The 12,480-nt window shown below is 42.9% G+C and overlaps 1 protein-coding gene across 1 annotated transcript; it reads right to left on the reverse strand.

Moving 5' to 3' along the window:
- Window positions 1–942: 942 nt before the first annotated feature.
- Window positions 943–11,907, reverse strand: lbh (LBH regulator of WNT signaling pathway). The gene is made up of 3 exons (XM_073483513.1): window positions 11,691–11,907; window positions 6,565–6,667; window positions 943–2,906 (listed from the first exon to the last, which is right to left on the reverse strand). Exons 1-3 carry the CDS (start codon window positions 11,717–11,719, stop codon window positions 2,673–2,675), a joined length of 366 nt encoding a protein of 121 aa, XP_073339614.1. The 5' UTR covers window positions 11,720–11,907; the 3' UTR covers window positions 943–2,672.
- Window positions 11,908–12,480: the final 573 nt, after the last annotated feature.

Below are 12,480 nucleotides of genomic sequence, written 5' to 3' on the forward strand. Positions count from 1 at the left end.
AAAGCCTCCAAAGGTCGGTAGGTCAAACCAATGATCTTTATAACGCTGGACAGCATCATTAAAGGTGCACTATGTTGTTTTTCCAACTCAGAAAGATAATATTTATAATATACGAGTCAGAAATTCCAATCTAATTGAATAAACAAGCCGTCCTCAGAGGAAAATAAGGTCCTCAGAACACTGTTTGACGCAAGAAAGGTGGCAGGGTCCGACAAATATAAACAAAGTAAAAACAGTATGACATTGTGTTGTCCTTTAAAGGTGCACTGTGTAGTTTTACTGGAAGAAATTTCAATCAGAAGAGAAAGATCTTCATTAACTCTTCATTTTAATGACTGAATAAACAAACGGACCTTCAAGGACAACACAGTTTCATACGTTTTACTTTGTTTATGTATGGTGGACCCTGCCACCTTTCTAGCTTCAAACAGTGATCTGGGGTGCTGATTTTCCTCTGAGAACACCTTGTTTATTCAGTTATTGAAAAGATGAATGTTTGAGTTTTTATACATACCTCATTAATATTGTAAATATAATTCTGAGTTTGATTTTCTTCTCCAAAACCTACACAGTGCACCTTTAAACAAACATATGCTGAGCTGTTCAGAGCTCTGGAAAAAGATTTTGTTGTAACCAAGAGTCAGATTGTGTGTGTTTGTGTGCAAGTTGAAGACAGGAAGTAGCATGTGGCCTGTTCTCGCTTCTACATTTGATACATGCGTCTGTATTCGTAGAGAGATTCTGAGCAGGAAGCAGTACTGCTTTCCTCTAACCGCTGCAGGTGAAGTTCAGCGGGGAAAAGAAGGGGGGTTTACAGAAAAGGAAAAAGAAAGTAAACACAGAAGTCTCTTGGTAACGATACTTTAAATGCACTTGAGGATTGCCCCTGTAAAAGTCTCATTTTACTCTGTACCATAAAAACAGCAGTAACTCTTCACACAGTTGGATAGCAAATTCAAATGTTTATTTACAGCCTCTGTTAATTGTCACAGAGAAAAAGTGGTCTAAATACAAAAAAAACAAAAACAAAAACAAAAAAAAAGAAGATGGCGGCTAATCTCCCTGAGCTTTACAAAAACAACGTGGGACCTGTAGGTGACAGACAGGAGAAAGAGAGAGATGTTCTGTACACAGCCCTAATGCCACTCAAAATGAGAAATTACAAAGAACACATCTCAGTCATGCTTGTACAACAGTATTTCATATTGCGTACACAAAAGTGAACTTTTTTCCACGAGTTGACTGACAAGACTTGTTCCACAAACAATAAGCGGTGCTGTGAAGATTGAACAAAAAAAAGAACACCGAGTTCTGAAATTGCAATACAAAAACAGAAATGACAAACGTTTACACCAGAGAACAGTTAAGATTTCCCATAAAGAGCTTTTTTGGCAAACATCAGGACTAATCGTACTGTGAATAAAAGGAGTTTAAGATATTGTCTAACTTATTTGTGAACTCTCCGCTACAGTGTCAATTCATTGTGACCTGAACTTCACGGTGTTGTAAGTATGGCTGTTTTCAAAAAAAAGAACAGGAAGACGAGGAAAGACTTTCAGTTCGGGTGTGTACAGCTCAGAGCGATTCTCAGTCTTTGTCTTTCTAAAAAAGTAAACCAAACCCAAAGTTCAAACAAGATCAGACCGCTTACAAGGCCTCGACGGGTTGGCTTCACTGGGAACAAGTATTTACACATCCTTCATTGGGTCTGTACATTGCTTTATCAACTGCCTTTTTTCAAAAATGACAGACCTTACTCAGCTTTGCCCTTCTGCTCAAGTCACATTTTTACTTTGTCATACAAGTATTGTTTGTAAAAAAGGCTTACAGAGGACGATGTGATGATGAGCATGCCTGCAAAAGAAGCCTTTGTACAATGAAGTTATCACGTAAGCATAGCAGAGCATGCTGGTCTATTTTTTTCTTTAACTTGCTCCTCACTAAAATTATTCCTGGTGTGCCTTTTTTATCGTGAATGCCTGACGTATGGTCACCAAAAATATTTGTCAAATTTTGTTGCGTGGGGGGAAATCCCAGTAACATTATACACAGAACACCCACTTCTTCTTCAAAAAAAGAGACAAATCACAAAACATTCACTTCCCAGAAACCCACAAATCTATGAACAGCAGTGGCAATCACAAATATTCAACATATCAATCCAGAAACTGAACACAGGTAAGGACGGTGTACTGTAGACGATAATCCCCACGGGTAGCACAATAGTTCTGTATGCGAGTATGAAGTCTCTGGGGTCATGACGCCAGCCATTTTTGGAGTAAAGTACAGAGCAGTCGTAGCCCCCCGCAGTGCAGGAGCTGTCCGTGGAGCACTGAGCTGCCGCTGTCCAACAGGACATCCGTTCTGGGCCGCGACACACGCGGTGGTAGGCATGGTAGGAAAGTGAAGGTCAGAGGTGTGCGTGTTCGTTCTTTTCAAGCCCGTTTTGATGCGTTTTCAGTCCGGGAGGGTGAATCATCTTATGAGAAAAGTGTGTATTGCTTGTCTTGCGGGAGTGATGCTTTGGTGTCGAGGGCAACGAGATGGCGTCACGAGACACTGGATGTGCGTCTGCCAGTCGAGTCTGTCGGAGTGCTGAGGTGCAGTGGAACCAGTGTGGAAAAGGGAGAGAGTCAGACAGAAAGAAAAGTATGGGTGCTGCGACACAGCCTCTAGTGCTGAGAATTCTGCATCGGCTGTCCGTTTGGGATGCTGCCATTATTCTGCTCCTCTTCCTCTTCTTCCTCCTCTTCTTCCTCCTCCTCCTCTTCGCTGACCAGAAACTCCTCTGGAGGCCAGCGAAGCTCCCCGCTCTCGACTTCTCCCTCCGTCGGCTCAACCACGATGGATGGCAGACGATCTTTGAGCTTACAGCAACGGTCGAAGTCTGACGGGTCGGGGAATATCTGAAAGACAAGTAAAATACTGGTCATTTATCTTTCATTAAAGCTATTAGAAGAAACTTTACTTTTTTTATTTTTTTGGTGACTCCTGTGGACAAAAGACGACGAAAACAAGTAAATTGTTTTAGTTTTGTTCCCCGAAGTGAACTCATCCAAACCGGTCTCACTTGTTTGTGTAGTGCATAAGCACGTTTCATAACCAGTTTAAAGTTCCTTGTTGTACATTTAACTTCAGGAAGTAAGACAAGTGATTTTCAGAGCTGCAGAGCAGTACTTCAAGTTTGGAGAGTCAGCTGTCCCCTATTTTAAGGCAAGAAGTTATTTGTGAGCCTATTTCTGATCAGTGCTAAGTATGCGGTAGGCTTCGGGATACCAGAATTGAGCTTTGCAGAAGTGTCGCAGGCACATCTACAAGGCTAAACAACTGTGAAGGAAGTGATGTGAAGACTAAACATCTGTGACGGGAAGTGGTGGCTTAAAATCCTAGTGGCATACCTGCTTCTAGCCCAGCCCACATTCCTCTGGCAGCCTTTCTACATAGGTGCTCACCCAAAAAACAAATTGCAGTTACATCAGTGGCTGTGAATGGGCAAATGAAGCATGTCTAGCGAGACTTACGGCAAATGCTGCATCATGTTTAATCTAAATGCTTTGGGAGGCATCGTGCCAAGCAGCTCATAGCTGCTTACGAACTCATCCAGCACGTCACCCGCTACTCAGAAGATTATACAAGAGCATAATCATGGTATTTCAAATCAGCAGTGAGTTGAAAACACAAAAAAGGTGAAGGTTTACGCAGACATGATTTGTGCATAAATATCCGTCCATCCCTATAACAGTGAGCATTTAGTGCCGAGTACTTTATTTATATTCCTGTGGAGATGGAGTTGGAAAAAAGGTTTAGGAAAGAACATGAGTTATCTGCAAATCCAGGCTGATACGACTGCTTATAAACGCAGCGTGCCACACTAAAATGTTTGGATCTAAACTGAAGGGCATGAGAGACATTCTGACAAGAGCGATTACATGCATTCCCTGTCCTGGCAAGATCGGACATCAACCTCAGACTTTCTCTGTTCTCAGGAACTGGAGAAATGGCCCAGGGGAAAAAATGCCTGCCACTCCTGGTCCAAGAACAGCATTTTTTTTGCTGTTGTTTGGATAAAGTGGATGAATATTTTTAGACCTGCATATTTCACTCCAAGACATTGGAGGGAGGGGGTGCGGGGGGGTGCTGATGTCGCTGTCTGGGCAAAGAGCCGAGTGGAAAGAAAGCATTAGATGAGGCGGGAGAGAGTCTGACACGAGGAGAGAGGAGAAGAGATAGAGGGGATCCAGCTGTGTCCAAGTATCCATGAATTCCATAGGAGACAGATGAGAAGGGAGGGGAAAGACAAAAAGCTATAAATATGCCCTGTGAATGTGAGAATTTGTCAGGTTATGAAAGCATGTATGCGTCTATGGGAGGCTTTTCTGGTCTCTAAAAACAGCTGCAGTTTAGAACCATGCCAAGAGGTGCGATTATATGCGTCTAACTATGTGTGTGTTCACATCTAATGCCTGCGTGTAGCTGCATTTCCTGGCCTGCATCACCAATCCTCCCTGTGCGTCAGCACCAATGGGAGTTGGGCAGTGAATGACCTTGCCTTTGGACCCCTAGCTAACACATGTCATAACTTGTTTCACTTCCAGTGGCAGGAAGCGACGACACATCATCAGCCAGGCACAATGCTAGCTATTTTAGGATCTTCTGGGGTGTGTGGCGGGGTTGGGAGGGGGGTGCAGACTATACGCCTGAATCATGACATTGCCTTTTGACATGATAATTCAGTAAATCTGGAACTGTTTGCTCACCCTTTCATTTCAATACCTCTTAGGAGGTGCAGCTGGAATTTAATAGTCACACAATGTGTCAAAGCCCCCGGCACCAATAACGGAGGAAGTGACTGGTAGCAACATGACTGCTTCATACAGTGCTGCTTTGAGGAGTGGCTGGGACCTTGGGCAAATGGCCGAGCGAGGATGGAAAGAAAAGAATTGGCAACCGCCTTTACTCCCGTTTCACCCCCTCATCCGCTCCTCTCATCCTCTCAGACAGACTCGCAGCTGGAGTGTGAACGGTGAGGAGAGGAAGCCAGTCTTTTCCTCTGGGTCAGTCTATATCCTCTTGGAGTCAATGTCAACATACAGCATGGCATTAGCAGACTATTGTATTAGGTTTATGATTTTATGAATGTGTACCTTTAATTTAAAAAAATAAATCTTGCTTGAACTCTCTCAACAGGAAGCAGCCTTTTAGCCCAGTGAGTTGTAAAAGCCTCAGCAGGTGGAACTTGCTCAGCTCCAGGATATTTTAGTACCCGTGACCTTATGATACTGGTGTCAACTCTGACCCACCAGTTGAGATGCAGCTTTGCTAATCATTAAACTTCCTGTCTAAAATCACAAATGGTCTTTCATCATCTTTTTTACAGAAAAAAAAAAAAAAAAGCTTTTGGTACTAAATTAGGGTCCTTTCATTCTTTTCTCACCCTCGAATTCAGATGTGACGCTAATATAAGCAAGCAGCTGTGTGTTTAAGTAGTTTTTGTTTCCACTACGGCCCTGTTGAGCTGACAGTAAAACAAAGCCGCTGGCAACACCTTGTCAAGACCACCTGATGGCTGCTTCTCTCATCTCTCTCAATCTGCAGTTTATTTTTGTCACAGGCTGCAGTGAATGACAGGCAATTTCCCCACATATATATTTACTTTGCATGTTTTAACTTGCGACCTCAAATGTCATCTAAAAAGGAGCGAGGGATGTCGAGTTTTTATGCAATATATTCTCAGCACTGTTAATTATCTAGCTTTTAAAATTTTAAAAGGAGACATTATGCTCATTTTCAGCCTCATTTTTTTAATTTGGGGTTTCTACTAGAATAGGTTTACAAGCTTTAGTGCTAAAAAAACCCCCATCAGTTTTCTCATACTGTCCAGTGCTGCAGCGCTGTATTCCCAAAGCTGTTTTTGCTCCCGTCTCTTTAAAAAAGGCCCCACCCTCCTAAATACCCAGTCTCCTCTGATTGGTCTGCTCACACATGCCTGACCAAGCACCGCTAACAAAAATAAAGCAGCTGTGCTAAATCAATTTTTTACGTGCCAAACTAGCAGCGGGGTATAAATTATGCAAATGTGTGACGTGGTGACTTTGAGTGATGTCACAATGTCACAGAATTAAAGGCGGGACGTATGATGAGGTGTTTCAGGAGCAGTGTACTTCAGGAGCTTCTGTTGGTGCAGACTTTGACCTTTCAAGATCTTTTACATGCACAAGAACAGAAAAAAGGAAAGACAACGAGAAAGCATGATATCTAAATAAATAAATATCAGATCTAGACATATTTTTGCCATTATACTTTCATGAGAAAATACATTGGAAAAATCCACTATCAAACTTAAACTCCTCTCTTTGACATCCCCACCACCTTGTAGCAGATGCAGCTGCTGTTCCCAAATCACAACATACAGTGACTGGTGCCTCCTGTTCATGCTGACATCAGTCCAATTGATGCTAATAAAACAGATGAGGACCGGTATAAAATGCCCATGCCACATAAAAATGTACGGGCAGGGAATTGGGATGGCTGCGGTGTGTCACTGTGTGCATTTGTTTGTCCTACCTGGAAGGAGAGTCTGTCCTTGCTGGGGCTGAGCCTCATGTCCTCCATGGGGGTGCTGCTGATCATCACCTCAGTCATATCTCGGCCGGGCACAAACACTGGGCTGCAGGGTTGATGAGAAAAGAAGTGATGTCATTAGAGAAAATGTATACTACACACAACCTTACAGTTCATTTAAATGTGGTCCCCAGTCCGGTTGTATACGGTGAGGACGAACGGATGCTAGAAGTCATGGTAATTAAAGCCTTTCAAAACTGCATGTACCAAAAAGAGAAAACCAACAAACACTGAATTTATCAAGCCATCCTGATGTACACACACTGTCAAAATCTGAGGGTCATTGTTGTTTTACCTGCACATGTTCAACAGTTTTGTTTATACTCTGCACATCTTGACCACAACACAACAAGCATCCTGTCCGTGCTATGCTAATGCACTGCAAAGCTGCACAGCTCAAGCTGCGGCTTGCATAAGGCGTCTGTTTCTAAATACAGGATGATGTGCTCTTGCTCTAGCAACCGGAGAACACAGTCAATGTGAGAGTGTGCTGGGGGCGTGCTGTGGTATTTGACTGAGGTGGAACTCAATGCACTCAGTTCCATCAAAGCTTGGCCAAACTTTCCATTTTCGATGAAAGTAGCAAGAGTTTGTTTATCCACGTTCAGTGCATCCGCCATTCAGCATCGTCAGTAGTAAAGCTTTAAACAAATGACTCAAAAGCAGGTCCCAGGACTGACATAGAACGCTGTCTTGAGACAAGATGCTGAGCAGCCTTCTCACGCTCTCTATTTAAAGCCCGGTGCCTTGTGGTTAGTGGCCAAAGGCTTGTGGTTTCTGTGGTCACTGGCTAAACAGAACAAAGAAAATAGAACAGGACACTCACATCCTCACATTATCTGAGTCAATGGATTCGTTTTTGTTTTGTTTGTTGGGGAAGAGATGTGTTGGATTCGCTTGACCTACTTTGAATCTTTAAAAAAAATGTTTATTTTTGGATACAGCAGAATGGCAAAAAAATATTGTGGTAGTGATTAAAGCATGGTTTGATTATGTAAACACGTTCCACGGAATTCATTTGACCACTCGCCACAGTCTTAATCATCTATCAAAAGCACCCTGGCTTCAAAACGCGATTAGATAACACTTCTGAAAATCTGAAAATACTGAATCATGTCTGCGTTTGATGAGTTGCGCAAACAGAAATCCCCTTTAAAAATAAACTGTGTCACAACCGGCAGTATTTTTTTTTTTACTTCTTTTACTTCAAGTACAACATGAAGCATATTCTCTGGAAGTACAGTGCTGTCTTTTTGTCTCCAGTTATGACTCATACTGAGAATACTCCTCATGAAGATATCTATAGATTTCCATTTTTACTGGCACATGAATTTCCTCAAATAAATAAAAAAAAAATACTGTCAAACTGTACATGGAAGTGCAGTTTATATTCCAGGACAACTGAAACCTGCACAAATTAGGCTTTCATTTTATGTAACCAGGGCTCCAGACTATCTTTTTACACTGTTGCACCTAACTTTGTCATTTAATGACAATTAGCATGCAAACCAGCGAGACTTTGTCCATCCCGGTCCACAGTGTAAACACCAACACTCTATTGCGCCAACTGACAACCAAGCTAACGGCAGCTACAGTTAGCCATTACTCTGGTGATACACTGCCTCCCATTTGTTGTTAGCATGACGACAACAGCTGGCCAATTCTTACATATTGCACCTTTAATAAAAACAAACAAACAATTATAAGATTATAATTGATATTGGGAAGAATCATTATTTATAGTCATATAGTCTCACTTTGAATTCAACAACAAGAACAACACGAGTCCCTCCTAATCTGTGGAGATTATGGCTCAGTCAATGATTTCTGATAAAGCCCCCCCAGGGCTACCAAGCTTCCATATTGGGCATCTACAACAGTCAATCAGTGCAGGAACAGACACACACACACACACACGCACACACACACATTACAGTCTTCATGTAGTACACTCAATAAAGACACACATTTAACACAAATTCATCCTGAGGAGGAGAGAATCGCGTGACACAAGATCATTAACCCCTGCAGCATTTATCCGGTTTTCCATTACTGCCTGCATTTACACACGTCCCTTGTCTCCATGAGGAAACACTGACATCACAGCAGGGTGTATTGTGGCTTTAAAAAGTGAGGAAATCAGAAAAGCTTCTGGCTGAATTCAAGCGAGGTAACCTTTACTGCACCAGTCAGACGACACGGCATACTTGGCCGAAACAATACCCGGATATCCAAAAATAAAAGAGAAGGAGGCTTGAAGGATACGCGAGGTTTAACATGGAAAATATTATGTCAAGCGGGGCTGATCTTGAAGTTATTTCATCCTTGAGTGGGGTGCAGAGAGGGTGAGGCAGGCATGCAAAAAGAAGCAGCGGAGAAGGGGGAGGAGGAGGAGGGGACAGAGGGATGAGCGGTGACAGTGAAGACCTGAGCCGAGGAAGAGGAGGAGAGGGGAAGAAGAGGGAGGGAAGGGAAAGAAAGATAAACACTCGGGTCTTGCCAGTCATATTTCTGTTCGGGGATCGTATAAACATCCTGCTCGGCTAAGAATAACAGAACATCGGCCTAATAAAACATAAAGGGGCACAATGAGGAGGAAGTGGGGGTGCGCGGCTAACAAGTCAACCTGGGAGGAAACAAACACGCAGTCACATCTATTACAGCTTCACTGAGTGGTATACTTGATTCCTGGAGAGGAGAAGTTAAGTGATCTATAAGTGAGATCAGCATGGTGCACAGCTAGTCAACTGGAGCCCAAGAGCACATACCTAGCAGCAATGTCTAAATGATGATGCTGCAGCTGCACCATAAGAGGCAGGTGATGAAGATGCACATTTTTAAAGAGCCTGTATAGAATAATGAGGCTGGCGTGGCAGATGGCTCTTTACCTCCTGACCCAGTCAAGATAATGCATACCTGACCCAGCAGGACTCCTAATGCCACGTCCAGTCAGGGCACAGATGGACAGCAGGGATAAGCTGATATCGATCAGTAAAGATTTGAGTGCTAGCATTTTTATTTTTCCAAATTTCTAAAGATATTAACATCATTAATATAACCTCAGTTATTTCAAATTCACTTGGCCATGATAACCTTGTAGTGAAAAATCTGACATCGTGATAGCCCTACTCCAAATATCAATATTGCAATATTCCCAATTGCAATATCAAAATCACAGAAGCCGCAGTTTATTGATAAAGGCTCAAAATGTCAACATTTTGATAAAAGTACTGTAGTGCTGCAGAGACGTCACAAATCCTGCTCTCCAGATGTAAGATGACATGTTTGTTCACTACAGACCCCAACAAATGTCACATCATGGTGATTTTACCTGTTTTTTTTTTTCAGTGAAAATAAAGATTTAGACCAGTCTAACTAATCCTGAGTCATATCAATCTGTTAAAATACCCATAATGATTTTCTTTTTTACCATATCAAGAGCAAAATGTGACATTTCTTGACTCGCAACTCGAAGCCACTGGAAAAAGACATGCTTTATTTAGCTGCCTCCTCATGTTCTACTTTGTAAAACACCTACCTAACCTCATTATACAGTGACCATATTTCCTGAGCGCGTTACCTAATCATGACACCAGGTTCATCCACCTGTCTCTATACAAGACTATACAAGGCCAAGGCCATGCTAGCTCCACATATGTCTGTGCACTGTAGAGGCACTGACAGGAGCCCCGACTGGTCTCTGCAGCAGTCGGGGGAATTTACATCTTGCATTATCAACATTGTTTCCCCTCTGCCACCCCACACTTCTTACTACTACGATCATAAATCTCGGCCTGTGTAAAGCTTCTGGCGTTCAGTGCCAACGCTGCCACGGCTCTGCAGGTATTTGGGCAGCGCGGGGACTGAGTAAGACCCCCAGGAGCGTGCTGCTGGAATGAATGGGTTGTATCCAGATTCCTGTGGGTTGAGTCTGCCACTGAAAACACAGCATGGATCAGTTACCACTCCGGTGCCTTAAATGTAATCTTAGTGATGTGTGTGGGAGTGGAAAAATGAGTCTAAGAAACTTGCACCAAGTTTTTCTATATATGCTGTTGTGCAGAAAAAATGTCTTCCTGTTCACACCAAGAGCCACAGGAGGTTTTAGGGGAACTTGGAGCATGCAGATCGAATAATGCTCAAAAGTTTCTGGTCATACTTCTGAAATTAAACTGCAGTAGAAGTGAAACCCTGTTTGTGGATTTTTCTCATAACATTACAGCGCAGAGAGGCAACAGTAGGCAGGCACACAGGCGACAAAGCAACGTGTGGTTACAGTAAAACAGGTCGATTCTGAACTTCCTGGTAGAGACAGCCAGAAGCCTGCTGAGGTTTGAACAGTGCTCGCAAAAACAATGTTTCAAAGCGTCTCGCATATCCTCTGTACAGACAGGAAAACACTCGACAGATAAGAGAAGAGAAAGGCTCAGATAAACAAAGATGCACTCAGCACCCCTGCGTCAAGAAGTAACTCAAGGAGGCAGGGTGCAGATTGTGGAAAAAGACACCGATAATAGACAGAAGTAATAGATAGGAGCAGAGTGCATCCTTCTCCAATTGCACTGCACCTGCAGCACGAAAGACCAACGGATGAAAGCTACCGAAATGTTCAAGGATACACAAAAAATGTCTTTAAAAAAAAAAAAAAAAAGGTGGATTAAAGTGCATTTTAACCCTTAATGTAACAGCTGAGAATGAATGACCTTTTCTGACAAGGCACACGCAGCAAGAGTATCAAACTGAGGGCTGACTGAGACACAGAATTGTCTTCTTTTTCCAACCTGTTTGACATTTCTACATTTTCAGGGGCAATACCCCACAGAAAATCTAAAAGGAAACAGGAGTGGGTGTAGCAACAAAGGTGGCTCATTCTGAAGGGAAATCACCAACCTCAAAAAGACCTCATTGTTTCTTACCTGTCAGGTGCAAAGCAAACACATATAGTGTTTGATTACTGATTTAGACTTTTTTCTATCAAGCAACTGACAGAAAGCACAAAAAAACAGAAAAAAAAAAAAAAAAAAATCAAGCGTGTGAACAGGTGAGAGGAAAAGAAGATGAGGACTCACCAGTAGATCTGCGGGGAATATACAGACATGAATTCACACCTGCTGTCAATCCTGCTGATTAGGGAATGTAATTTACAGCCACTGACTTCTTCTCTACTTTTTTCTTTCTTTCTTTCTCTTTTACAGCCTCTTTACTTTTCTTCTCTCAGCTCGCAAAGCGAAAGCAACTCTGCGACGGCTCAGGACGAGGACTCGGCTCTTTAAATTGGTTGCGTCTGATCATCCACACGGTTTGTGTTGAGTATTTATCCGAGAGGCGTGTGCTTCTTCCAGCCGGGGACACGCCCCCTCCCTGCACGGGCCAGAAAAACCTCAATGGCAGCTCATTACCAGCAGCAGCCAATCAGAGCGCAGGTGACTCTTGCGCCGTCCGCACCCCACCCCCTCCCTCCCTCAGCCCCCTGATGACGACAGCAGCCGCTGAACCCTCTCATTGGGAATGGACAAGAAGATACTGCATGATGCTATTGATTTGTAGTCTCCAAGGCAACAAAATGACAGTCTTATCCTCTTCTTTTTTTTTTTTTTCTTTTTTGAATGAAAAATAGAAAAAAAAAACACACTGATTCCTCCATGAGGTGATCCGTGACATTTATCCAAATGAGGAGAGAGGCAGAGGGGGAGGGGGATGGGAGGGAGCTCATCTGCCTGGGCTCATTCACAAATATATTCCAAGGGCAACTCAATGTCTGCATGTTTCAGTCACAATGAATTGTCCTCCTGCAGGCTTTCTTTTTCCTTTTAAAGCCTGCAGGAGGCCAGACTCTTCTCATGGACTTCAAAATGATGT

This window comes from Pagrus major, chromosome 16 (genome assembly GCF_040436345.1).
Source record: "Pagrus major chromosome 16, Pma_NU_1.0".
In the NCBI taxonomy this organism is placed as follows: Eukaryota; Metazoa; Chordata; class Actinopteri; order Spariformes; family Sparidae; genus Pagrus; species Pagrus major.

Coding starts and splice junctions, on each gene's coding strand:
- lbh (XM_073483513.1), bottom strand. CDS start 11,719: ATGTCTGTATATTCCCCGCAGATCTACTG. Junction 6,668..11,690: donor TATTCCCCGCAGATCTACTG/GTGAGTCCTCAT, acceptor TCAACCCTGCAG/CCCAGTGTTTGTGCCCGGCC. Junction 2,907..6,564: donor AGGACAGACTCTCCTTCCAG/GTAGGACAAACA, acceptor CTTGTCTTTCAG/ATATTCCCCGACCCGTCAGA.